This window comes from Primulina huaijiensis, chromosome 7 (assembly GCF_012295235.1).
Source record: "Primulina huaijiensis isolate GDHJ02 chromosome 7, ASM1229523v2, whole genome shotgun sequence".
In the NCBI taxonomy this organism is placed as follows: Eukaryota; Viridiplantae; Streptophyta; class Magnoliopsida; order Lamiales; family Gesneriaceae; genus Primulina; species Primulina huaijiensis.
In genome coordinates, this window is record NC_133312.1 from 17,199,857 (window position 1) to 17,226,291 (window position 26,435).

Consider the following 26,435-nt stretch of genomic DNA (forward strand, 5'->3'; position numbering starts at 1 on the left):
ATACATTGCACACATATCAGCATATATACAACATGAATGATGAGAAAAAGAAGATACATGGCGTGTATTAACGTTTTTGTGCTCAAAACTCGAAGGTATGCACGTAGAACTTGCACCAGAGAGGCGGGGAAGAAGCTTTCTTGAAAACTATGGAGGAACTCAAGAATGGCTGCTCGTTTTTCTTCGAAAAGAAGCTGCTAATGGAGTGGAGGGGCGGTCGTGCATAATGAGTAGGGTTAGGGTTTGATGGTGTAGGGTTTAAGCAGATAATTCATGCATAATAAAAATTAAATGAATTTAAAAAGCTTTTTGGGCCCACTAAGTACTAAAATAAACTCATCAAGCCCAAACACACTCCCGAAAAATATTTTATTTTTGTACGTTTTTGAAAATATTGCTCGAACCCTCAAAAAGCCCTCCGAATCGATAAAATTTGCGTATCGGTTTAAAATACAACCCGGTGAATAAAAATACCCAACCAAGGTCCATTTTCAAAATTCTCCCTTAAATACACCTTATATTAAATAATTAACAATAATTATTTAATAAAAATATTTTTTCTTGATTATCCCCGGTCTCCGTTACTCGTTCGAGTGCGAAATACAACTTAAAACCCTAATTAATTAAACTTTAAAATAAACATGAAATGACACATATCCATGCAGTACTTATGCAATAAAATGCATAAAAGTCATTAAACACATATTTTAAATAGTACTCTAGATTGCATGCAATCAGATTACGTAGTTCGAATTTGTTAAACTTTATATGTTTAAACGCATATTTTAAATAGTACTCTAGATTACATGCAATCAGATTACGTACTTCGAATTTCTTAAACTTTTTATGTTTAACTTTAATATAATACAACGGCGGCACAAACGTGTTGTGTGTCAAAAATATAACTTTAATATAATACAAGCGGCTAGACAAACGTGTTGTGTGTCTAAAATAGTGCATAAATAATATGAAATTAATATGTGTGATAAATATTGAAATTGATAGATAAATGAAAGAAAGTTCAAAGATATTTACGGGAAAAAATTTCAAAAAATGAAGATTTTAACATGTACTTGGCTATTTTTTAAATATTTGAAATTGATTTGGAGAGAGATTTGGAATAGTAATAAATTGGAAGAAAAGTTATTTTTTTGGGATTTTGAACAATACAAAAACTCTGAAGAGAAAGTCTTATTGGTTAATTTTGTGACTTAGAACTTCAACCCGACTTAACTCATGAAAAAAAATATTATTTTTATACATAAAATATCATTTTTTTTATTTTAGGTATAAATCTGATTGATCCGTCTCATGGATATAGATTAATGAGATTTTTTATCGCACACCGTACTAGTTAGTCTATTCAAATTTTTTTGTCATATATGTGATATGATAATTTAATATAAAAATTTAAAAATAAAAATAAAAATATTTTGTTAAGATTCAGATGATATACAAATTTAAAATAAGTTTTATGATTTTTTTTTTTGGCCAAAGATGTGTATTTTTTGGTATAAAAATATATAATGACCGCAAAGTAGTTACAGTTAGTATAGATTTTACTATTTTAAGGATAAGATTTTTCATTATAAAAGGAGTTATTTTTTTTAATTTTTTAAACACTATATTTTTAAATAAAAAAGGTTTTATAAAAAATTATATTTGGATATTTAAATTTATTATAAATCAAAATATATGCACAATCCGCGGCTGAAAGCGAATTCATCTCCACGTGTAATCCCTGTTCCTTGCGTTTGCTTTCCTCCCTCCATTGTTCGCCGCCGCCGGCCTTCTAAATTCAAACTCCGGTGATGGCATTGGAACCGTCGGCGTCGGCGGCTCTCAACCTCAAGAACGCCATGAATTGGTGGGACGTAGTGAATGAATCACCGGCTTGGCAGGATTCTATATTCCACGTTCTTGCTGCACTTTATGGGATTGTCGCCACTGTTGCTCTCGTAATATTTTTTCCTTTTCCTTTCTTGTGGAAGTTTCGATCTTTTCCCAAATTGTATGGCGATGGTCACTTTTATGACGTTTTGGTTTTGAACCTATTAAGTATTTGCTGTGAAGGATTTGAAATTTTGCATTGCAGGCTTTTATACTTTTAAAGAGGATACTCATCCGCCGTGTTAGCTTAGTATATTTAATTAGATGGGAAAAACAGATAATCCCTTCTTTTATTGAGCCGAAATGTTGGATCATGATGTTAATAATTTTAAATTGTTGGGTTTGTTTATCTCATGTTGTGCTTTCCATTTGTGCATTATTCAAGAAAGAAATTAAATTTAACTTCAAATGTAATAAATTCCAATACGTTTTGTTAATTGATATCAGGGATGACCAATGCGTGTGGTCATTTATCTCGAGGAAGAATTTATTTTGTTTATTTTGTACTTTTTCTTTTAGAGAGGTAGGACAGGACTTGACATATCGTGCTTATACACACGGGAATTTATGCATTGCAAATTTGCAGGTACAATTGGTGAGGATACAATTTAGAGTACCCGAGTATGGTTGGACTACACAGAAAGTATTTCATTTCCTCAATTTCTTTGTCAATTCCGGTACATCTCTTTTTGACTTTTTCCCCGTGAACTTCAATTCATGTTATTAAATTCTGTTATTATTGTTGTGAAGTTTTGGATAACTAGGTAGTATAATAATATTTTGTCTGCTCTGTTGTTGATTCAGTTCGATGCTTTGTTTTTGCTTTCCGTCGGAATATTCAGAGCCTGAATCCAGAGGTATCAGCTGTAATTCATGTTACTGCCAGTTCGTGTATGTGTTTTTCTTAATTGATTTAGTGTTTTGTTTTTGATAGATTATTCAACACATCCTACTTGATATGCCAAGTCTTGTGTTCTTCACAACATATGCATTATTGATATTGTTCTGGGCAGAAATTTATTACCAGGTCCGTTCTCTTCTCTGGCTACATACAATGCTTGGTTTTGCCACTGTGTTTTTAAATATATGGTGCTGTATTTTGACAGGCTCGTGCTGTATCTACTGATAGATTGAGGCCTAGTTTCTATATAATCAATGGCGTGGTGTATGCCACTCAGGTGAATGTTCTTTTACATGCATGATCCTTCAAGTTGCAGAAGTTTGATATTTGTGGGGAGAACATAGTTGTCAAGGGCGCAAGGCGCACCGAGGTGCACGAGTGCCATGGAGCCTGAGGCGCGAGGTGTGCGGCTTATCGAAGCAAGACTCACGTTTTTAGAGTTAAAAAAAAAATTATTTATCTTACAAAAAATATATTAAATATGAAATAATTATGTCACATCTCACACAAAACAAAAAATAATTAATAAATTCATAGTAATTAGTAACATGATTAAAATTCTTCAATCATCCAAATCAATTTCATCTTCTTTCATCGAATCATCAGAGACCCCAGAACTTTCGGACTCGTGTTCTTCTTGGTATTCATCATTTACTTGATCAACATCAATTTTTTTAATTCATCCAAAATATGTGAAATCGGTCTTTCTGTTTATTTTAGATGTAGATATACTCACCTCGTTATTCTGTTCAGAACTCTCTTCTTCTGATTCCGACATTAGAGCGTTGGGTTGCTAGGATTTTGTTTTGAGTTTTTTGTTTTAAACAAGTAATTAAAAAAAAATTCACTCAGGCTCGCTTACTTCCAAGGCTAGTCTAGGCAAGCGCCTAGGCTCTCCTGAGACCCCAGGCACAGGTTCATCGGGAGAAGGCAAGAGGCGCTCGCCTTTGACAACTATGGGGGAGAAATATAAATTTGATGAAGAAATATTCTTCCTTTTTAATTTTTCCATTTATTTTGCTTCTTAAGTGGAGTTTATGCCATCTTGTCTAATTGTTGGGATGGCAGTTTGAGATGATTTTTTTATGAATGATCCGATTCTTGTGAATTGAAACCTTAATGTTGTGCTGAAATCTCAAGATTTTCGAACTCGACTGAATAGTCTGCCAAAGTTTGATGCTATGTGTAAATTATGGTGTGCATTTTTGGAAATTGGCTCAATGAATAGTGGGATTGTGGGGTTGGTTGCTGCACCAGCCATCTGAGTTATAGCGTTGATTGGATTGTGGTTGTTTTAGAATATTTGTGTGTGATTTGGAAAAATTGTTTTGGTACGATTTGGAATAATAATCTACGTTGATTTGGAATCATAGTTTCTACCAATCTGTTTCAGGTAATTTTGTGGTTAATTTTGTGGTGGAAGCCAATTTCTTTGGTGATCATCCTGTCCAAGATGTTCTTTGCAGGTTCATGTTTGAATTGTTTTTTAAGTGTATATGTCATAGTATTGTTAATGCCTCCCTCTCGCTAAAGAAAGATGTCGACTTGCAGGTGTTTCTCTATTTGCAGCTCTAGGGTTTCTTCTTTATGGTGGAAGGTAAAAAATTTCCTGACCTTTGGCAATTGAGTGATGCTTGAACTGGGCTTCTATGCTTGTGATAGTTTGAAATGTGAAAAGTGCATTTTAGTTGGGTTGAACAGTTACCTGCTTATGTTATTGATAATTAGTTTCAAAAGCTCTGTTTTTCTTTCTTGTCAGTCATATGTGCCTGAATCATGCTGAAAAAATTTATACTTATCTGTAGAATTTTGTTTTATGCATGTCAGTTCTTCTGTTGTATGGAATGTTCTGTAGTTTTGCTTTAGTCTTACCTGTTTTGTCTTCAATTACAGGCTGTTTTTAATGTTGCAAAGATTCCCTGTAGAATCGAAAGGACGAAGCAAGAAGCTACAGGAGGTATGTGTCATATTAATAAAGATTTTCACAGGGGCAGTAATTGGTTGGGACTGATCGATTTGATAGATTTTATTTAGTCAGATTAGGACCCTTTTTGTCAATTAGTCTGAAGATCACAGAATTTTACATTATAAAAACATAAATCATCTTGAATTACATATTGTAGACCTTTAAAAATTTGCTGACAAATGTTCATCTTAATTTAGACGAATTTTTTGATAAGTACCTGAACGTATCAGATTGATTTGTATTCTCATATGTCAGTTAATTTGAAATGATGTAATGAAACAGAGGTTTTACAGTTTAGTTGAATCTTATATTACATTAAAGTTATTTTTTTTTAATTACTAGTGGGTAAGGCAGAATATAAAGTAGATTGGGATGTCTTTGGGGAATTAGCCTCTGTGGATAGTTTAAGACTGGCTGGAGATGGACAAGAGAGAAACTTGAATGCAAGGAGAAGTAGTGTGCCTCTGAGGTTGAAAGAGTGTTAGTGGAAGTGTTAGAGATAGGTGGTTGCTATGGTCACTGGTAGCAGATGGGAGTGTGCAATTTTAGTGGAAGTTGGGTTTGGAAAGGGAAATATGGGTTGGTTCTCATGTATTTGGGATGCATGGTGTCTTTAATTTGTGTTTCTTATTTTTTAGTTAACTTAATTTGATTATTTAACTTCTATATTTTATGGCTATCATTTCTGTTCTTGATTTACGTTATAAAATCGATACTTGCTTTTAGTTGCATCTAGAACAGCTTCATACTTTGGTAGTTTGATATGCCAAATTAAAGAGTTGTATCTAGAGTTTGATTGGATAGAATACATGGTTCTCCACTCTATCCACTGCTAGTTTCTCATCTTTATATTGTTTCGGTTTCGACTCATACCTTTTTACCTCTTATCATCTCAGGTTGGCTATGTGACTACAATATGCTTCACGTGTTTCCTTCTTAGATGTATTATGGTAAGTTGTGCTTACTTGGAGTCTCTGTTGGTTATACATGTTTTCCTTATTAGGTAATTATGAATGTTTATTAACTGACTGTGTTCAACTTGCAATATGGCAAATATAGCATCATAGTGTGTGTAGTTTTATAGATTTTACCATTTCCTTTGGCTTATTGTGCCTTCTGATTTGTATATTGATTCCATTTATGCTGTAATGAAGCTGTAAAGTACAAGGCGAAAGTTGTTTTCTATTTTTTATGCTTGCAAGATTAGAGTTTTTTCCACTTAGTTTTCTCTAATTTTCTCCTTTCCTGTACCTAACTAGTTCTCTCTCTGTCTTGTCCACTGTAAAAGAAATCTTTTTTATGCTTTCTCTATATATTACTATGGAAGTAATAATAGGAGTAAGTATGAAAACCTAAAAGAAACATCTTTGGTAACAGACTATTTCTTGTATTATTACATCATTACAAACGTGATGATTTTGTTGGCAAGAATATATCGATTGATGACTTAGTAACTAGAAATTATGGATTATAATTTTGCAGCGAATTACTCTAATTTTGTCACAATATCATTGCTGAAAGCTACATCCCATGCAATTAACACAACTTTTGTACTATTGAAGAATGAAGTTGACTATGTAAATTGAAAGAGCAGACGCCTCTGGCATGGAACTTGTACTGCTTCAAGTGCTTTATTTTCTTTTTGAAAAGATTGTTGTTCATACAATTATTTCATTCTTGATATCATTCATTTTTTCTCAACCCCCGTTATTAAGAAAGATCTTGAAACTAAGGTTAGGGAACGAACAATCGCCTGAACCAAGAAGAATGTAATGATAATATGATATCTGTTCGTTCTCATTTAATATTATCTTCTATTATTAGATTCAAATATGAGTCTCTTGTGCTGTTGAGGCACAACAATTGACACATCATACTATTTTTTTCACTGTTTTGTACCCTATCATTTTATCTTTCAACCCATTATTTAAAAACTATACTTACTCATGTCATGTGGTTATAAGTTTATGCTTTTGAAATTTAAGTTATATTTGATACAAAAAAATACAGTGTTTTGTGATCTTGTTTTGTTGTTCCTGATGTAACTCTTAAGAAAACCATATTTTCTGATATTTTATGTTTTTCTTATTATTTCGTATAACTGGTGGTAGAATTTGAAAAATGAAGTTATTGTATAACAAGCATGGATTATGAGCATTCAGTGTTCACTCTAGTGTGCCGTGGCTGTTAAATATGGTTATTTTTTAAATCCAATGCTTTTTTGGTGTCATGTACCTTCAAATAAAGTGCTTTTTAATAGGAAACTAAGTGTGAATGCGTGTGTGTGCCTTGGTTTGGGTCCTTGGGAGGGTTTTATGTTTGTATTTTTATGTTCGAGCGTATCCCTGTAAAAGAATTATGAAGATTGAACTTAATAAATCAAAACAACACAATATGAATTCGAGATGTGCTTTATGTTGTCTAGTGCATCACCTTTTAAGATACATAGGCTGTTGCGAACTGCTGACATTTCTCAAGAACATGAGGAAAATATCGTGTATGTAAATATTTAATGAATTCGAAGAATTTCATCTTCTAGGTATGATCTTGTGCCGCCTTAGAATGTAAACACAATTTTTTATGTCTTGTAATATTTTAGTGAGATGAATCTTCCAAGGGAGCACCATTTTAATTGTAAATTTTTGAGAAGAAAATAAAGCCATCTAAATTTTCCTAAAAGTCATGACATTTTAGTAATTATAAAACTCTTCAATATATGATCAGAAGTACATTATTTATTTATAGGATTGAAGATGTGTATCGTGTCTGTTTGGGAGTTGTGCATTAATTTACATTTTTCTATTTTTAAGCTATTCCGATGTGTTCCCTCTTGAAACAGATGCTACCAATCATAACTTTTTATTCCCCGGAGGAACAAATGGGCAGACACTTGTTTTGCTCTCCCAAATGGGGCCATTATTTAGTCCAATCATTATTATATTGTGCTATTAAATTTTTTGTACATGTAACTGCATTGTATGCATTATTTCTATGCATGTAACCAAATCTCGTGTCATTTTCATCTTTTTTATTTTTTTTCAATTTTAATTTTGCCTTCTATCACCTCTGCCTACAGGTATGCTTTAATACGTTTGAGGAAGCAGCAGATCTAGATGTTTTGGATCATCCTATTTTGAATTTTATATATTACCTGGTAAGGCTAAATGAGTCTGGCGTTCGGATATAGTGGCATATCATACGTGTGCTTAATGAGAATCGGGGTTTATACTTTATACAGCTCCACTAAATGATGCACTGAATTAGCCTCTTTGGTACTTCTAACTCCATGCTTTTAATGCTCTGTTGTCATCCCATATTATCATATAATAAATGATTTTTGAATGGGTCTTTTCCAAACATATTCTGGAACAGCTTGTGTTTTCATGTTTACACAGACAAGTGAGATGCCTAGTCTATAAAATGCTTTTGGATATGATGATAATTTATATTTTCGAAGGACGGAGATAAGATTTGTTTAGCAAGGAATGATCATTCTTATTTTTACACAATGACGATTTATTTCTATCTCGTGAAAGAAATTGTGTAGAAAGTCAAATAAGCCTCAGCCCTCAGTTATAGTATTCGTTAGATTTTGGTATTGTAGTGAAAATTACTTGAAGCAACCTATTCATATGGTTGAGTTTAGAAGTGTAGAAATACTCAAATCTCAGTGACTGATAGTTTAACAATATTGAAGGAAATGTAAAAAATAAAAAACTTAAATGGCAGTGTGTGCGGTGTTGGAAAGTATTCATGAATCATGATGATGTGCTGTTGAGCAGGCACCAGAAACTGGGGCTCTTTGCCTAGTTAGCGCCTTGCATCCCCAATTGTAGATAGCTTCATTGTGCAATCTATTTTTCCAACAAAAATCAGATTTACTTATCTTCTAAAACTTGAGAGGTTATAATCATTTCACTTTTAGAAGAGATCCCAGTATCCTCTTGCTAGGTAGTGGAAATCGAAATTTAGGGATGTTAAGATGGCAGATAAGGAAACAAATATCTGAGCATCACATCTATAATCTCGTGGAATAACACCAGTCAAATCTTTATATGATCTTAAATTTCTCAAACATTTGTGCGAGGCTTTGTACAGACTTGAAGAATTTAGTATGGACCCGAAAATCTATATTTAAAGCAAAGCCCTAAATAGAGTAAACACTATCTAGGAATGTTGACTAATGCTCTACTTTAATATTATCACCAAAGTACTATCTTTGGACTCTTGCATGTTTTTCTTTCTTTGAGCTAGAAAAAATTTCAACAATAACATGCCAATAAATCTGTTTCACTTGCATGGTAGCCACAACTTCAATAATCAAGACTTCCTGAAATGATCTTATTATATTTTGATTCTCAATTTGTGAGTTAATTTAGTTCAGGTTTTTATGTTTGTTCTTAGCTGATTTTGAGGATATAAATTGTTACGTCTTTTGTTTTGCAGCTAGTGGAAATCTTACCTTCATCACTTGTCCTCTTCATACTGAGGAAGTTACCACCAAAACGAGGGATTACCCAGTATCATCCTATCCGGTGATGGGGAAGCCAATATTGAATTGGTTCGATTGAAGTACAAGAGAAGATGTGTGAGCAGCTTCAAGAGTTTGTGAATGTCATCTCAATCTCATTCTCGGGGTTTATACTTGTGTGAACTTCTGATCATGCGTCGCATCTTTGAAATTGTAGATGTTTCGTGTCATTTGTTCAAACTGATTCTCCCCTTTTCTCCTCTTCCTCTGTTTTTAAATTTCTAGCATAATTACGTGCCGAATAACCATCTAAATCAAGGAAAATAGGTATTGGTATGGAGTGTAAATTTGTTTTGTAGAGGGTTTGGATGTTGTTTTGACTGCCTAAACCCGTCATATCTTCGTATAAAAATTTCTTTTTGTATAAAGCAGTGGAAGTGAAAATTCACTTTTTTCCCATGTCATTTGTTTGAGTTTGATTGATTGTCTGGTTGAAAGAGCATAAATTCTTATGATGTATTTATCAAATAGGCTAGATATGCCAAGAACTAGTAGCCTAGTTGGGCACCAACCCGGGGAGGTTACTGGTTCGCTAACCACTCCGTCATTGTACACACACAAAGACAAAAGAAAGCGCATGGTCGAAACTGTAGAGCAGAAGATAAGAATGCTTGCGATAAATGAGATGAACGAGAAGCATACCTGCAGTTGGATGTGGAGTTTAAGGTAGAATGATGAGATGCTGTCTTCTTTCACTTTGTATCTGATAGCCTTATAACGTCTGCCCCAGAAGTCTTCGTGTTGGACTGTTAGGTTTCGAGATAATTTTCGTTACTTGGTGAATGTAGGCCTTTTTTTTACGTATAGCCAACTACACTTTTACTTGTAACCTGTGATCTTTTTAATTTAAGAAATTTAAACAATATTGTCGTGGATAAATACATGTTTATATGCAAGTATTTTGGGATAAGGGAATGATAATTATGTTAATCCTCGGCAATTAAAATCTATTGAAGTAAAAGTTGAACTATTTGTCAAGGTTCTAAAAAACGTGAAGCGCCCCGAAGCGCGGATGTCGAGCTCCAAGCTTTTCAAGTTTAAGCGAGATTAGTACAAGCTTAAGCGTGAAAAAGCGTTTTTTATCTTTAGTATAATTGTAATTATCACAAACCAATAAATAGATAAAATAATACATAAATATGATAAATTTAAGTTTGATGCATTAATTCTCATATTTATAGAAGCATAAAAATCTCAAAATTACAATCTTTATTTGTTTTTGCAACTAGATCACATTAAAAATGTTAAATATTTTTAAATCATTATCAGACATGCTTAATCATAATTAAAATTTAAAAATAAACATCTAAATTATAAACATAATTTATTATTTTAAAATAAAAAGACATACCTTCAAAATTAAAAAATAAATAGATGTGATTAATTGTGCTTAAGTACGCTTAATTAAACGCTTAATTCGGTCAAACTACAGTTTGACCGTTTTTTTCCGCTTTCTCCGAAGCGGGGCGTTTTTGCCGAGCTTCAAGCTTAAGCGGGCTTTTTAGAACACTGCTATTTGTTAGCCACAAAAGTTATCGCAAAAGGCAGTAGCCATAGGCCTCCTCTCCTCTGAATCAGCTCCAGTGTAGTTTTTGTTTCCTGCACTAAAGACGATTAAATTTAACTGCTTTTCACATTTTAATATGAGTAGGTCTCTTGTGAGGCAGTCTCACAAATCTTTATCTATGAGACGGGTCAACTTTATCGATATTCACAATAAAAAGTAATACTCTTAGAATAAAAAGTAATATTTTTTCATGGATGACTCAAATAAAAGATTTGTCTCACAAAATACGATCCATGAGATCGTCTCACACAAATTTTTGCCTTTTAATATTGGATTGATCATGTATTTTTATCATGTATAAAATATTACATGGTTTAATGATGATATTTTGATTTTGGTTTTAACTTCTAAATAATTTATTAGCTTCACACTTTTTAATCTGTTTTTTCATTCAATTATGTTAATGGGATGAAATTTAAATTTAAGGAAATAAATTCAATAGAAATGATTAAAACTATTTAAATAAAATAAATAAACAATTTAAATAATTCTCATGCATGCGGTTTACGTGGACTGATTTTCCGGACGTTACAGAACTGATATTCAAATCTTGTATGTCTATATTGATCAGTTAATTAATAATAGTTCGAAATTAAACTGAAGGATATATTGAATATTTTGGCTAGGGTATTGTGATAACTGAATGAACAATAGATTTAAACACACATATTTTTATAGATGTTCAAAGACTTCAAATGCTCATATGTCACCCTTTCTATCTCAATGATAGGTTTTTCACTAGAAGACTTTGATTGTTTACAAAGAATTGTAATAATCTACTTCAGTTGGAATTATACAATAGCAAACTGAAACTCTTAGCTTTTCTTTTTATTTATCAGTTTATAACGGATTAGCTCTAATAAGTATCCTGAATGCTATGAATAAATACAATGAAGAGCTAAATTATGCGATTGGACTGAATAAACTTGAGAATGAATCTCAACTGACTGATAGTTGTTAGTGGATGGTTCGTTCACTGTGTATCAACCTTCTTTAACTGAATCCATCCGCTACATATAGTATTCAATTCCAACAGTCATATTTAATACATTTAATTATTAATATCCGTTGAATCGTCGTTTGGTCCATGTAGATGACTTTTCTGACAGAGGTACGATGTATCAGATTGTTCTACTTCAATTGTTATGCTTTGGTACGGCCTGTCAGTTTGTCTACTGAGATTCAAATTGCAACTGATGGTGTGGCTAACTGATCAGGAGTCAAACTATTCGACTGATCAGTTTAGGTGGATTACATCAGTTCTAACTGATGTCTTCTCAGTTTGAATACTTCAGTTCAGTTAGGTCATTTCAGCCAGTTTTGCGAAGTCATTAGTTTTGATCTTCAATCTGTTTAACGAACTTCGAATCATCAGTTTTACGAATTATTTATATTTATAAGAACTTTAGTCTATTTACTTCAGTTCTTAATCCATTTCAGTCCACTGTATGATTGATGCAGGACAATTGATCATTTCTTTGCTTTCTTGTCAGCTGGTCCTTTATCAGTTGAACTGTCTAGTTCACTGTGCTTCTTAGATGTCTTTGTTGTCTTCTTTTGTTCTCCCCCCTTTTTTGTCAATACCTGCTACTCTGGAGAAGAGAAGGAATGCTGAACTAACCCGTGAAGATACTTCAACCAACCGATCTTGTACAATGTCAATCTTTTTAGGTAGGATTGAGTGTACAAAATCAATTCTGTTGCTGAGTAGTTCCTGGGAGGAGAGCAATGTAGGAGTTATAACTGTTTTACTTTTTATTTTCTCAATTGATGAAAATAACGTAGATACATCCTTGGACAGCTTCTTTAAGTCTTTCACAGTAGTCCTTGAGAGTATCCAAACTTAAAAAATGTAGCAACTGAGTTGATTTGACTTGAGATCAGGGGAGAAATCTTCAGATGTAGCCTTTGTTTTCCTTTTTCCTTTCTGATTGAATTCCACCACTACTAACTGACAGCATCTTGGTCAATATCTTCTGCTACCTCATTGACCGTCTCTTCTTGTACAGATTAACTCTGAGGCCGATCCTGATGATTAGTTGAAGCACTTGGTGCCTTAGTAGTCTTCTTTGAAGAGATTGATTTTTGAGAGGCTTCGGAAATAAAGAAAGTCTCAAGAACCACCAAACTAATTGAAATGATGGTTTCTGGACTGTTGGTTTTGCTTTATCCTCAATAAGCTGTTCAGTTTCCAACTGAACTTCTTCAATTTATACTATAGCTTTAGTTGTTGGGGCACTTTTTCTTTTGCCACTGGTGCAACAACTACTTCATTAGAAGCTTGATCTTCCCTGTGTTTCTGCTGAATTTCTTCAGTAACTGATAACAAGAGCTCACCAAGTTGGCTAAGGATAGCTCTTCTTCTGTGTACGTGGTGAATGGAGCTGTTGGTTCATAAACTGGGAGAATAGTGATTGCTGTGGAGGAGGAAGGTTGAGCTTCAGAAGAGGATGGAGGGATATTCTATGGAAACCATTCAGCAGTTTGCATCAATGCTGACTCAATTTCAGCTGGAGCAGTTAAAGGCTCTGCAGCAGCTTCAGTTAGTGTGAACTCCTCAACTGGTGTAGAGCAACTGGTCTCCATTGGAACATGCAACTTCTGTCCCATCTCCCAATTCTTGACTTTAATCTAGAGAGTGATGAGATCAGAGTCAAGTTGTTGGAAGACTGTCTTGTCAGCATAAGCAGTTGGTCCAGCTGGATCATAGTTCTTTTTCAGTTCAGCTATTACTTCATTCAGCCTCCTTATTCTCATAAAATCAAAGAAGAACGCCATTTTTTTCCATTGCCTGGGCGACTGAAGTAGCCTTCATTGTCTTCATCACTGCTAACTCCAAGGAGATAAAGCTCTTGAGAACTGTTAGCCAAGTTCATCTCGTGCGCTGCTCTCTCCCACTAAAGGGATGCATCGTCCCTCAGCATATACGCGGCACATCTGACCCGATCTCTGTTTCTCATGTCTAGATATTGAAAGTTCAGAACTAGAGACCGTATCCAACCCTCTGCTAAGAACGGATAAGTAATACCCCCGAACTCCTTCGGGTTGAGCCGTCTGAACTACTCATAAATGTCCGTCTGGGGCCTCGGAGCCTACTGTGCCTGCTCCATTAATCTAGCAATACCCTCAAGGACTCAGGTAGCTGCATCTCCTGGCGACGGCGGTGGTGGAAGGCCTCTATCGCCTCCAAAAGTATCATCCTGATGATCAGTGCTGAGAGCGCGTCTGGGAGGCATGATATCTGAATACAGTCCAAATTCTAAACATAACCCATCATGCAATTTAATCTAGCTTTCAAAACATTTAATCCTTAAATCATGTAGACACCTAAACGTATACAGTAAATTGTTGTAAATCATATATCATGTAAACATGCATGTGATAGTATTAAAAACATTTAAACTTACAGATTTGAGGCTTGAAGACTGAGCTATAGAAGCTGGCGGTGGCACAACCCTATACATAACTCTCGTTCTGATACCAACTGAAACGTCTACTACTTAAAATATTACTAGATTTTTTTTTTTTTGAAAAGCTAAATCTCGAAACAAACACTATTATGCATGGATGTGATACAACTGAAATTTACACATTTTAAAATAAAAGTATTCAACTATCAGCAAAAACACTGCAGTTAAAAATGTGACAAAACGTCAAACCCTAGACTATCGAGAAAAATGATTCAAAAGTGAAACATGCAAAAATCCTGTCAATCATCAACATATAAAAAGGAAAGAGTATGAAAATATCCAAGATCACTCCTAACTCATAAACATAATGTGCAAAAAATATGGTCCTCGGGTTAGCGTGCACACATCCATCCCCGCCTACTCAGTCTTCGGCGCCTCCTGTTTCCTCATCAATATACTCACCTGCATCATTCACACCTAGTGAGTCTAAAGACTCAACACACCATAAACGTTATAACAAGTACATATACATAACATGCAACAGTGAAAAGCATTATAATCAACATACATTTCATGATCTTAAAAACATGAACGTAAACGTATCGTAACAAAGCATAACGTGTCAAAACATGTCTCAATATATCATCATATACGTGTTCATTTCTTTATTTGAATTTCGTTTATTAGTTGTGATCAGCTCTATTCGATGGATCCATCTATAACCATGGTACCCGACGACGGGGACATCAGTGACAGTATTACCCATCCACTAAGCATTGGCCTTACATGTCATCGTATTCGTATTAGTCACAACCAACTCCAATCCTTCAAAACATGTTATCATATTCATCACTAATAAAAATCATGCATATACGTAATTTTTTCTTAAAATCAAGCATGCAACGTATTTTTCATATTTCCATAAAAAGTCATGTTCATGATAGCATATACATTAAAAACGTGTAACTTTGTGATCAGGGCGCTGCCATGACTACTAACTCGACCTGGGTGCAAAATGACCATTTTGTCCATGGAAACCCTAATTGACCATTTTACCCTTGGACCTCAAAATTTCGACCCGAAGCTAACCAAACTACTAAAAACACCTCAAAAAAATATCTATAATCATTTCCTAGACGTAAACTCGAGCCCATACAGTAACTTTTATGATTCGTTTTAAAACTTGGACATGACCCCGGTTTTAACCCGAATCAACCCGAAACTCAACCAACTTTCCCAAATTAAAACCATGACTTATACACACCCTACCAGCCCCTAAATAACACAATTCCAACAATTTAGATCCACATAGGCACGGCTGCAACTTGCTGGAAATTGCTACACCCACAAACCTAACACTAGTTGCGAATTTGGGCCAAACCATCGACCCTACACCTAAACACTTGGATCAGACTCAAACCAGCCCTTCCTGGCCCACCTTTGGACCCTTTTGGACCAACCTAGCCCCCGCCTTCAGCCCCATGAACGCATGAACGTGCATACTCTTTTTTTTTCGAACACCACAGGTGAGCCCCCTTATTCAAGACAAGCCTTCCCGATCTACACTCGGCTCGCAACCAGCCATGCACGGACCTCCCTAGACCACGGCTTGGACCTACCAAGGTCAGCACCATGGCCTGGTTCAGCCCCACACGGCCGTGCCCCTCTCATCTCCTCACCTGATTGACCAATCCTCCCTAGATCCCAAAGATCTGATCGGCTCTCACCATGGCTCGATCCAAATCCGACTCCAACACCTTGACGCCTTAGAGCTCGACTTGTACAGCCCGTAAAAACCGTGATCTAGCAGCCCCTTACAAGCACCATGAAAAATATTAGCACCATAATCATGTGTACGCATGTTTTCGCACAAAAATCGTATAAACCAACACAACTATCATATATATAAGGTTTCTCATTAAAAAACATACAAATCTACATATAGTAGCGTGAGTGATGAGAAAAAAAGTTTTAAGGCGTGCTTTTGCGAATAAACGCTCGAAACCTTTGCGTAGAACGTGCACCGGAGGAGCAGGGAGGTATTCCTTTGAAAAAACTCAAGAGGATATCGAAGGGATGCTGTATTTTTTTGAAGAAGGCTGCTGCTGCTAGGGGAGGGGCGGCCGAGAGCTTTGAAAGTAGGATTAGGGTTTATTTTTTGTGTTTAATCAATAATATAATACACTAATGGGCCCTTAATAATAATTAAATGAGTTAAAAAGGATATTAGGCCCATTAAATAATAAAATAAACCCTTCAAATCCAATAATACTCTCAAAAAATATTTTGTTTAGGTACGTTTTTGAAAATATTGCCCGAGCCCTCAAAAAGTCCCCTGACTCGCTAAAATTTGTGTACCGGTTAAAAATATGACCCGGCGAGTAAAAATACCCAACCAAGGCCCATTTTAAAAATCTCACTTAATTACACCAAATATTAAATAATTATTTAATAAAAACATTTTTTCTTAATTGTCCTCGTTCGATCGTGAAATACAACTAAAAGCCCTAATGCATGAAATCTTAATAAACCATGAAATGACATACATAACCATGCAATAAACATGCATTTAATGCATTAAAATAATTAAACACATATTTTAGTAAAAATCCTAGATTGTATGCAGTCAGGTTACGTAGTTAGAATTTCCTAGACTTTACAGATGCGCTGGTCCAGGAGGGTCAAGGTTAGGTCTGGTCCTAGGTGGCTCGAGGGTGGCTCGATGTTTGGGAGCCGTGGCTTGAGTTAGAGCTTAGGATCCAAATTGGCTAGGTTCAAAGGAGATGGTTCGAACCACGGGTCCACAGGGGATGGTTCATGGCTCACGGGGGTAGTTTAGGTATGAAAAGGTAATGATTAAAGTTTGAGACGAAAATATTAATTTTTGAATTTATTCAGAATTAAAACGCTTCATGGTTTAGTAATTAAGGAAATAAATCGAAAGGCACGAGTTTACGTCTAAGAAAAATATAAGAAATTAGTTTTAAGCTTATATGATGGTTTGAGATAGGCTCAAGTCGATAAAAGTAAGAAAAATTCAAAATCGAGGATTTTGGAGTCCAGGGGTAAAATTGTCATTTTACGTACTGAGTAGTACGAAAGGTTTGGCAGTGTCCCAAAGAATCATAATGCATGCTAAATGATATTTTAAAACATTTATGATGAAAATATAGAATTTTATGATGTATGATAAAGCTGTACGATTTTTACTGTTAAAATGTTATTTTACGAATTTGAAAAGGACACGCTATTTTATGAATTAAAATGGGAAGAAAAATATTTTGAAAGATGTGAATTGACTGTGACAAAAATGATATGATATATGATTATTGGGAATATCGTGAGTGAGAAGGCCCCAGAGGGAGCCCGTTTACGGGAGAAGGCCCTAGAGTGAGCCCAACGATCGTATTTCCATTTTACGGAGGTACCTAGTGCAAGTCCCCATGCGCAATGGTGAGCTAAAACTGATCATTCGACCACATGATAGATTACAGCTAGTAACTTTCAAGGATCAAACTTAACCCAAAATGATATATGATGATGGAAAGCATTACGATTAAATGATTTATTACTACAAACTTATTTTAAATAAAAGTATGCTTTTTATGCATGTGCCTGTATATGTATTATTTGTTACTTATGGTTAGAACGTGCTAAGTCATTAGACTCACTAGGTTTGGATAGTTTTAGGTGAGGATGAGATTGAGGGAGGCGCTAACGCTTGAGTGAATCGAGTCCGACAGTACACTCCCGAATGACACTTATTTTCGAAGTAGCTTGATAGTTAAAGTTTTGAAGTAAATATTTTAAGAATGATTTATTTAGAGATTTTTATGCTTTATTTTGAAGTTCAATTTTGGATGATTTTTAAAATGTTGACGTATAAGTATGGTGGTTGACGATTATGAATTATTATGCATTTAGGATTTTGAAATGTTGGATGATTTTTGATTGAATAGTTCGAAGTTTGTAAAAAAGAAATGAGTAGGATTTTAAAGTTTAAAATCCTAATCTAGTGGTTGGGGGGGTTGGGGGGACGGATCGAACCCTTGCTATTTACATGGAGAGCACAAGTGAGAACCAATGAGCCACTGATCTAGTCTTCTAAGATATTATCATTATACTAATGAAGATCCAGTAGGTAGAGAGTATCATATTGTGTTTCTCATATAACACGAGCCCTAAATACCTAGATAGGTCTGTGTATCTGACTTTATCCATTCTTTCATATAGGCACAAGTTTTTTCAATGCTACCAATCATGTCTACATGTCCGATTGTTGGAATCTTTGAGCTTATTGAATAGAAATAAACCAAAGAAAAGAAATAGATAATTCAACCGAACGAAAACGTTCAAATATGTGTATTAAAAATAAATGCAAACAATGTTCTTACCTAGGCCTTGCTAAAGTTATACACCTTCCGAACAATATAAACATTCAACGATGTGTCTCTAATTATCTATAATCCCAGTCCCTCTCCTGAGTTAAAGAATCAACCAGACAACAAACAATTTATGGCTTGTAAATTGCAGTCGAATACAACAAAGAAACACAATTAAACCAAAACGGAATTCAATCATATAAACAACCACGTCAAATCATCGTATTCTCAAAGCTACCTCATCCTCTAGAATGGAAAATTAGTTCATAACGAAATATAAACAAAAACAAGACATGTTCAAAGGTTTAGACATCGCAACACAAGAAAATAAAAAGGGCGAAAGATTGGATGACAAATCAGAAGTGGCGTCTCTGTCCCCAGATTCGTCATTCTTCATCGTTGCGATCTAGTCTTCCGCTCCAATCCTTCGTTTCGTGCGTGTATCCTGTTTTCTCGTGTTTTTTCTCTCCAAAAACGGCTCTCCCCTCATCTGAAACCCTATTCCTTCTTTTATCTCTCGTAACAGGCCATAGGTCGAAGCCCATTTGCTTGTTCTCGCTTCCATTAGTGTCGTGGCACTACTCGGTGCCCGTCTCTCGAAGGTGTGGCGCCGCGGCGCTGCCTTAGGCGCTTGGTGCTCGGTGGTCTAGCGCTGCGGCGCTGATGGTCAGCGCTTAGGCGCTTGTCTTTTGGTCATTCAGGCGCTGCGGCGCTGATGTATAGCGCCTAGGCGCTTGGTATGATCCTTGAAGCCTTAGCGCTACAGCACTTGATATTTGGCGCTGCGGCCCTTGTCCACCAACATTTCACGCTAAAAAACACCTCTAGTTGTCATCATTCGTCCAATAGTAGTTTATCTCCTGTACGACACAAAAACAACAGATACCAACGTAATTCTGTCCGAAACTAACATAATTCAAATGAATTCTTATATAAATTAAGTGCAATTCTTGCACTTGTCAGTTAGATCGGGTCATAAGAGGCTGGATTAGGAATCTTTGAATTATGATTTAAATGTGGTTGTCTTCGGGTCGAAATATTGTAGTCCAGAGGTAAAACGGTCATTTAAGGTTTTCAGGAGCAAAATGATCATTTTGCACCCGAGTCGAGTTAGCTGTCCAGGCAGCATCCTGATCACAATTTGACATGTCTTAAAATGTTTATGTTACCACTTGTATGAATGTTATGGAAATATGGAAAAATATGTTGCATTCTTGATTTTAAGAAAAATTTACGTATATGCGTGATTTTTTTTATAAGTGATGAATATGATGACATGTTTTGAAGAATGGAAGTTGGTTGTGACTAATACGAATACGATAATACGATGACATGTAAGGTCAAGGCTCAGTGGATGGGTAATACCGTCGCTGATGTCCCCGTCGCTGGGTACCACAGTTACATGTAGATGGATACATCGAATAGAGCTGATATGAAAGTCACAACTAATGAACGGAATTCAAATAAAGAAAATAACACATATATGATGATATGTTGAGACTGGTTTTGACACGTTATGCCACGATACATTTACGTTCATGTTTTTAAAATCATGAAATGTATGTTGATTAAAGTACTTTTCATTATTGCATGTTATGTATATGTACTTGTTATACCGTTTATGGGTGTTGAGTCGTTATATTCACTAGGTGTGAATGATGCAAGTCAACATATTGATGAGGTGACTGGAGGTGCCGAAGACTTAGTAGGCGGGGCTGGATGTGCGCACTCTAACTCGAGGACCATATTTTCCGCACATTACGTTTATGAGTTAGGAGTGATATTGGACATTTTCATACTCTTTCTTTTATATATTGTTGGTTGTCAGGCATGTTTCGTTTGTGAATAATTTTAAACGATAGTTTAGGGTTTGGCGGTTGTCTCATTTTTTTTTAACTGTAGTGCTTTTACTGTTAGTTGAATACTTTTATTTTAAAATGTAAAATTTCAGTTGTTATTGCATGCATACCTAAAAAGGTAATTTTTGAAAATTGGCTTGCAAAAAAAAAAAATTTTTAGTAGTATTTTAAGTATTAGACGTTTTTATTTAATCTTCTAAGAAAGAAAATAAATAAAACCCATAAGAATTCTTGGGTCAATTTTGGGTTTATTTTTCATCAATGTGTCGAGTTTAAGTCAAATTTTTTTATTGGGTCAAACTTGGGTCTAATTTTTCATCACTGGGTTGAGATTTGAGTCGAGTTTTTATCACGAGATCGATTTTGAGTCTAATATTTTATTATTAGGTCGAGTTTGAATTTGAGTTTTTCATTTTGGTGGAATTTTTGGTTGAGTTTTTATATTTGTGTTAAGTTTTTAATTTGAGTTGAGTTTTTATCATTGAGTTGAGTTGGACTATATTTTTTCAACGTTGGCTCGAGTTTGAGTTGGGTTTTTCATACAAACGAAGTTTGAGTTAAGTTTGTATATTTGTGTTGAGTTTTTTATTTGTGCAAAACTTAAGATAAATTTTTATAAGTTTTTATTTCAAATTGAATTTTAATATGATATCAATCCCCTTAATTGAATTAGAACAAGATTCACTCCCTGTTCTCTCGTTTTCCCTATTCCTCTAGGTTAGAAACGGAAATCTTGCTGCTCCCTGCTGTGGAACTGCAGAGGTCTAAGAAAAATCCAACATCTGGTAAGTGGATTTCTTTCTTCAATCCTTTCCCGATGCTTTAATCTCTTTATTAAGCTCTGTTTAAATTTCGCTGCATTGTTTCGTTCGAAAGTTCAAATTTTTTTTTTGGGATCGTTTCATTGTAGAATGATGGATTCGAGTCAAGTGTTGATGATTTTAGAAGTGAGAAACTTGTCATTTCCATTTTCCTTTTATAGAATGTGGGTCTTGAGCTATTAAACCTCTGATTTTGGAGAGATTCTTGACTTTCCAGAAGTGCTTGTGCGTGGGCTCAGTGTGTGTTGTGTTGGTGCAAGGAAGAGAGTAGGATATGAAATTGCTCTCATTTTCTGTATCAGCGTGCCGATACTTTAATACTGAAGCTGCTCCTGCCAGTAAGATATCCTCGGCTAAACATTTCTTTTTCAAGAACAAGAAATTTTTTGGTAAAAATGATTCTAGAACTCCTAAAAGGTCTAGAATTACGTGGACGGATGAGCAAAAGAAGGCGTTGGATGCTGTTTGTAATGGGCAATCTGTCTTTATTACGGGTTCCGCTGGGACCGGGAAAACTTTTCTACTCCAGCATATGATTAAGAGACTCAAGAAATTACATGGCAAGTCTAAGGTTTATGTGACTGCTCCTACTGGTGTTGCTGCTTGTGCCCTGAATGGGCAAACTCTTCATTCATTTGCTGGGATTGGATTAGGTGAAGTTGGTCGTGCAAGTTTGCTCGAGAGGGTTCTTTCGGATAAGAGGGCTTGCTACCGGTGGAAGAAGGCGAAGGCGTTGCTTATCGATGAGGCAAGCATGGTAGATGCTATACTTTTCGAAAATCTTGAACATGTTGCAAGGAGCATAAGGGTGGAAGCAAGTGAGGGTGACAACCGAAGTTGGGGTGGATTGCAGCTGATTGTTAGTGGGGACTTCTTTCAGTTGCCACCCATTCTCACCAAAAAGAAGAAGGTAGCGAAGGAGTTTGCTTTCGAGGCTGATTGTTGGGATTCAAGTTTTGATTTGCAGATGGAACTTACGAAAGTTTTCAGGCAATCTGATGCTCTTCTTATCAAATTACTCCAGGGAATGAGAAAGGGGGAGATTGATGATGGTGATTTGAAGCTTTTGGAAGGGTGTTGCTCTGGATATGAGCCGGATCCTTCAGCAGTAAGAATCTTCCCAAGGATCGAAGACGTTGAGAAGGTGAACAAGATGAAAATGGAGAGCTTAGATCAGGAAGTTTATGTTTATAAAGCTGAAGATTTGGGTGAGAACCAATGGATCAGGCAACTCAAGAGTGGGATTGCACCCGACGTGCTTGAACTTTGTGTCGGTGCTAGGGTGATGCTAACTAAAAATATAAGTACTTGGCGTAATCTTGTGAATGGTGCAACAGGTACGGTTAAAGAATTTTACGCAGTTTCCGAGAAGCAGTATCAATTGTCTGATATGTGCAGTCATGGCAGTTTGTTGCCCGTGGTAAAATTCGATTCTGGGGATGAGCTTGTTGTTGAGCCCGAGATATGGGTCGTTCTGGATGGGGACAAAATGGTTGCTGCACGAAGGCAGATCCCTCTCATACTTTCATGGGCTCTAAGCATACACAAGTGTCAAGGAATGACTCTTGAAAAACTTGATACCAATCTCTTGCGAGTCTTTGACTTTGGAATGGTCTATGTTGCGCTCTCCCGTGTGAAGAGCTTGGGGGGGCTTCATCTATCTGGCCTAAATCCCAAGAAAATCAAGGCACATCCAAAGGTTTTGCAATTTTATCAAAAATTTTCTGGCGAGCAACAGGATGACAAGAAGGTTGCTGCTGGAAATGAGAATGATTGTGATTCTTCCTTCAAGAAAATTTCTTAACAATCAAAATACAGTTAGTTCTCCATGTGGAACATGATATTTTTCAATCAAAGGGATGCATTACATTTACATAGTTCTAGATTACAGCATGTTTCTATATTTTTAGAGGAACAAAATCTTGGCTTCTGGATTTTATTGCACCCGCAGCTTCAAACCCAAAAGTGCGATTCTTAAATAAGTTCACAGTGAATTCAAACAGCTTCAAATTCAGAAGTTTGGGAGGGAAGAACTGGAGGTCTTGCAGCATTGGATTCGTACTCCATTGAGCCCACGTGGGCTTCAAGATTGAAAGAGATCACCTCTATTCAAATTTTTGCCAAAATATGGTACCAGGTTAGACATAGCCAGTTGAAGTTAGCCGTACTGATGGCCATCATTAGCTTCATTTTAATCAGTTGTTCGAACTTTTCATATANCCGATTGTTCTCTTTGATCTGCTTAAACCCAACATTGCTAAAATAGCCACATTCCATATATTGTGTCTGATGCATTCCGAATATAGATTTTTGATTAACTTATATCGGATATTTCTACAGGTTTAAATGGAAGTACAAGTTAACAGGTGAAGTATTGATTTGTCCGGTTAACTATATATAATATTTTGAATGCATATCGGATATATGTAGTGAGCAATCGGATATATGTAGTGAGCATGTTTAGATTGTATTGAATACTACTAATTGATATATTATATGATAAAAAAAAAGTATATTCTTTAAACTAATAACCCAGAAATAATTATCACATCCTCGAATTAAGGATGTTGAAATCCATCTCTTTCCCTTGTCAATTAATTGACCATTGCCGTGAAATTTTTTGGCCTCTTGAATATGAGATCATACACACTTTTAAAATATACTAATACTAATACATCAGCGAAAGTGTTGCGTACTTGAGATAATACAATAACTCCGTCAAAAAAAGATAATACAATAATTATAAAACAATAATAAGAGTTATACTATAATGTGAAATTATTATGTTCCAAAAAGGTTCATATTATAATTGTAAAAATAAAAAAAATCTTATTATAACTTCAAATTAGGGGAAAAAACAAAAAAAAAAAAATACTATGACATCATTTTTTATATGTAAAACATCCTTAATATAGTAACACACTACAACCTCTGTTATGAGTGCTTTGATTGAATTATTTTAAGGGCAAATTTGAAAAAAATACATATGTCCATCTTTGATTTAAGATTCATTACTTAGATGTTTTTTTTACAATTCAATATCTAACAACACTATAAACTTAGTTTTAACTACCTACAAAGATAAATTTACATTTTTGTCCTTTTATTATTTAAATAAAGATATAATTTTATCCATCAAATTAATTGTGTGTTTTCCTCTACCAAAGTATTAGTACCTATTATGGAATTTCTGATACTTGATTTGTTATTTGAATACTCCAAATGTGTAAAAAAAAATACTATATTTTCGAAAAAGCATCATAAATTCAATCATTGTTGGTTTTTCATTAAAAATGCATTATGATGACTTATTCATGTCATTTTATTTTTAAAAAAATATAGTTTCTCACTCATCATGAAATAAGATTAAGTACTTATTTTGATATATAAAGTATCTATTTTGAAGTTTCAGATACTTGATTTGGCTCTTTAAATACTCCAAATGTGTAAGAAAATACTGGATCTTCGAACAATCATAATAAATTCAGTCATTGTTTGTCTTTTTATGAAAGGTGCATTTGGATGACATATGCATCTCATTTAATATTTTTTTTGTAAAAAAAAAAAATCAAATTCTAAACTAAGCATGTAAATTTTAAAGTACTTAGTTTTACTTGAGAATTACCTATTTTGAGTTTGTAAATACTTGATTTCGTAAATTAGATACTCACAATATGTATTAAAATACTGGATATTCAAATAGACAACGTAAATTCACCATGTATTGGTATTTCAACGGAAAATGCATTTGGAAGACATATTAATCTCATTTAATATTTTTTTTTTGTAAAAAAAAAATTCTCAAATAAGCATGAAAATTTTAAAATACTTAGTTTTACATGAAAAGTACCTAATTTGAGTTGGCAAATACTAGATTTCGTAAATGAGATACTCACAATATGTATTAAAATATTGGATATTCGAATAGGCAACGTAAGTTCTCCAAGAGTCCAAGTGTTGATATTTCCATGGAATATGCATTTGGATGAGAAGTACATAATTTGAGTTTGTAAATACTTGATTTGATATAGGAGATACTCATAATATATAATAGAATATTGGATATTCAAATATTCAACGTAAGTTTACAAAGTGTTGGCTTTTCATTGAAGATGCACTTGGATGACATATTCATCTCATTTAATATATTTTTCGTAAAAAAAAACAAATTCCCAAAAAAGATGAAAATTTTAAAGTACTTAATTTTATTTGAGAAGTACCTAATTTGAGTTGGAAAATACTTGATTTTGTAAATGAGATCATCACAATATGTATTAAATATTGGATATTCGAATAGGCATAATAAATTCTCCAAGTGTTGGTATTTCCATGGAATATGCATTTGGTTGAGAAGTACTTAATTTGAGTTTGCAATTACTCGATTTGGTACAGGTGATACTCATAATATGTAATAGAATACTGGATATTCGAATATGCAACGTAAGCTCACCAAGTGTTGGCTTTCCATGGAAGATTCTTTTGGATGACATATTTATCTCATTTAATATAATTTTTGTAAAAAAAAAAAAAAAACATTCCCAAATAAGCATGAAAATTTTAAAGTACTTAGTTTTACTTGAGAAATACATAATTTCATATTGCAAATACTTGATTTGGTACATGAGATAATCATAATATGTAATAGAATACTGGACATTCGAATATGCAACGTAAGTTCACCAAATGTTGGTTTTTCTATGGAAGATGCATTTGGATGACATATTTATCTCATTTAATATTTTTTTTATAAAAGTAAAAAACAAATTCTAAAATAAGCATGAATATTTAAACGTACTTAATTTTACTTGAGAAGTACCTAATTTCATATTGCAAATATTTGATTTGGTACACGAGATACTCATAATATTTAATAGACTACTGGATATTCGAATATGCAACGTAAGTTCACCAAGTACTGGTCTTTCCATGAAAGATGCATTTGGATTACATATTTATCTTATTTAATATTTTTTTTGTAAAAAAATTCTCAAATAAACATGAAAATTTTAAAATACTTTGTTTTACTTAAGAAGTACGTAATCTGAGTTTGCAAATATTTGATTTCGTAAATGAGATACTCACAATATGCATTAAAATACTGGATATTC

The 26,435-nt window shown here is 34.4% G+C and overlaps 2 protein-coding genes and 1 long non-coding RNA gene across 7 annotated transcripts; 2 read left to right on the forward strand and 1 right to left on the reverse strand.

The window, feature by feature from the left end:
- The first annotated feature begins 1,686 nt into the window (after positions 1-1,686).
- Positions 1,687-9,687, forward strand: LOC140980891 (tobamovirus multiplication protein 3-like). Of its 3 annotated transcripts, XM_073446979.1 has the most exons (11): positions 1,690-1,958; positions 2,477-2,567; positions 2,695-2,747; positions 2,825-2,917; positions 2,997-3,068; positions 4,185-4,257; positions 4,343-4,388; positions 4,685-4,748; positions 5,654-5,707; positions 7,834-7,911; positions 9,204-9,687. In XM_073446979.1, exons 1-11 carry the CDS (start codon positions 1,812-1,814, stop codon positions 9,294-9,296), a joined length of 864 nt encoding a protein of 287 aa, XP_073303080.1. In that variant the 5' UTR covers positions 1,690-1,811; the 3' UTR covers positions 9,297-9,687. The 3 variants fall into 3 exon arrangements, with proteins under 3 accessions (XP_073303081.1, XP_073303082.1, XP_073303080.1); XM_073446980.1 differs by lacking the exons at positions 7,834-7,911; positions 9,204-9,687 and adding an exon at positions 7,597-7,802 and having other exon boundaries at positions 1,687-1,958; XM_073446981.1 differs by lacking the exon at positions 7,834-7,911 and having other exon boundaries at positions 1,688-1,958.
- LOC140980892 (uncharacterized) lies at positions 7,833-10,117 on the reverse strand. Its single transcript, XR_012176004.1, has 2 exons — positions 9,931-10,117; positions 7,833-8,611 (listed from the first exon to the last, which is right to left on the reverse strand). It is a non-coding gene; the product is annotated as an uncharacterized lncRNA (long non-coding RNA).
- An 11,040-nt stretch (positions 10,118-21,157) lies between these two features.
- On the forward strand, positions 21,158-23,321 carry LOC140981351 (ATP-dependent DNA helicase pfh1-like). Of its 3 annotated transcripts, none has more exons than XM_073447727.1 (2): positions 21,158-21,291; positions 21,545-23,321. In XM_073447727.1, the coding sequence occupies exon 2, from the start codon at positions 21,602-21,604 to the stop codon at positions 23,129-23,131; it is 1,530 nt and encodes a 509-aa protein (XP_073303828.1). In that variant the 5' UTR covers positions 21,158-21,291; positions 21,545-21,601; the 3' UTR covers positions 23,132-23,321. The 3 variants fall into 3 exon arrangements, with proteins under 3 accessions (XP_073303828.1, XP_073303827.1, XP_073303826.1); XM_073447726.1 differs by having other exon boundaries at positions 21,175-21,291; positions 21,489-23,321; XM_073447725.1 differs by having other exon boundaries at positions 21,181-21,291; positions 21,417-23,321.
- The last annotated feature ends 3,114 nt before the right edge of the window (positions 23,322-26,435 follow it).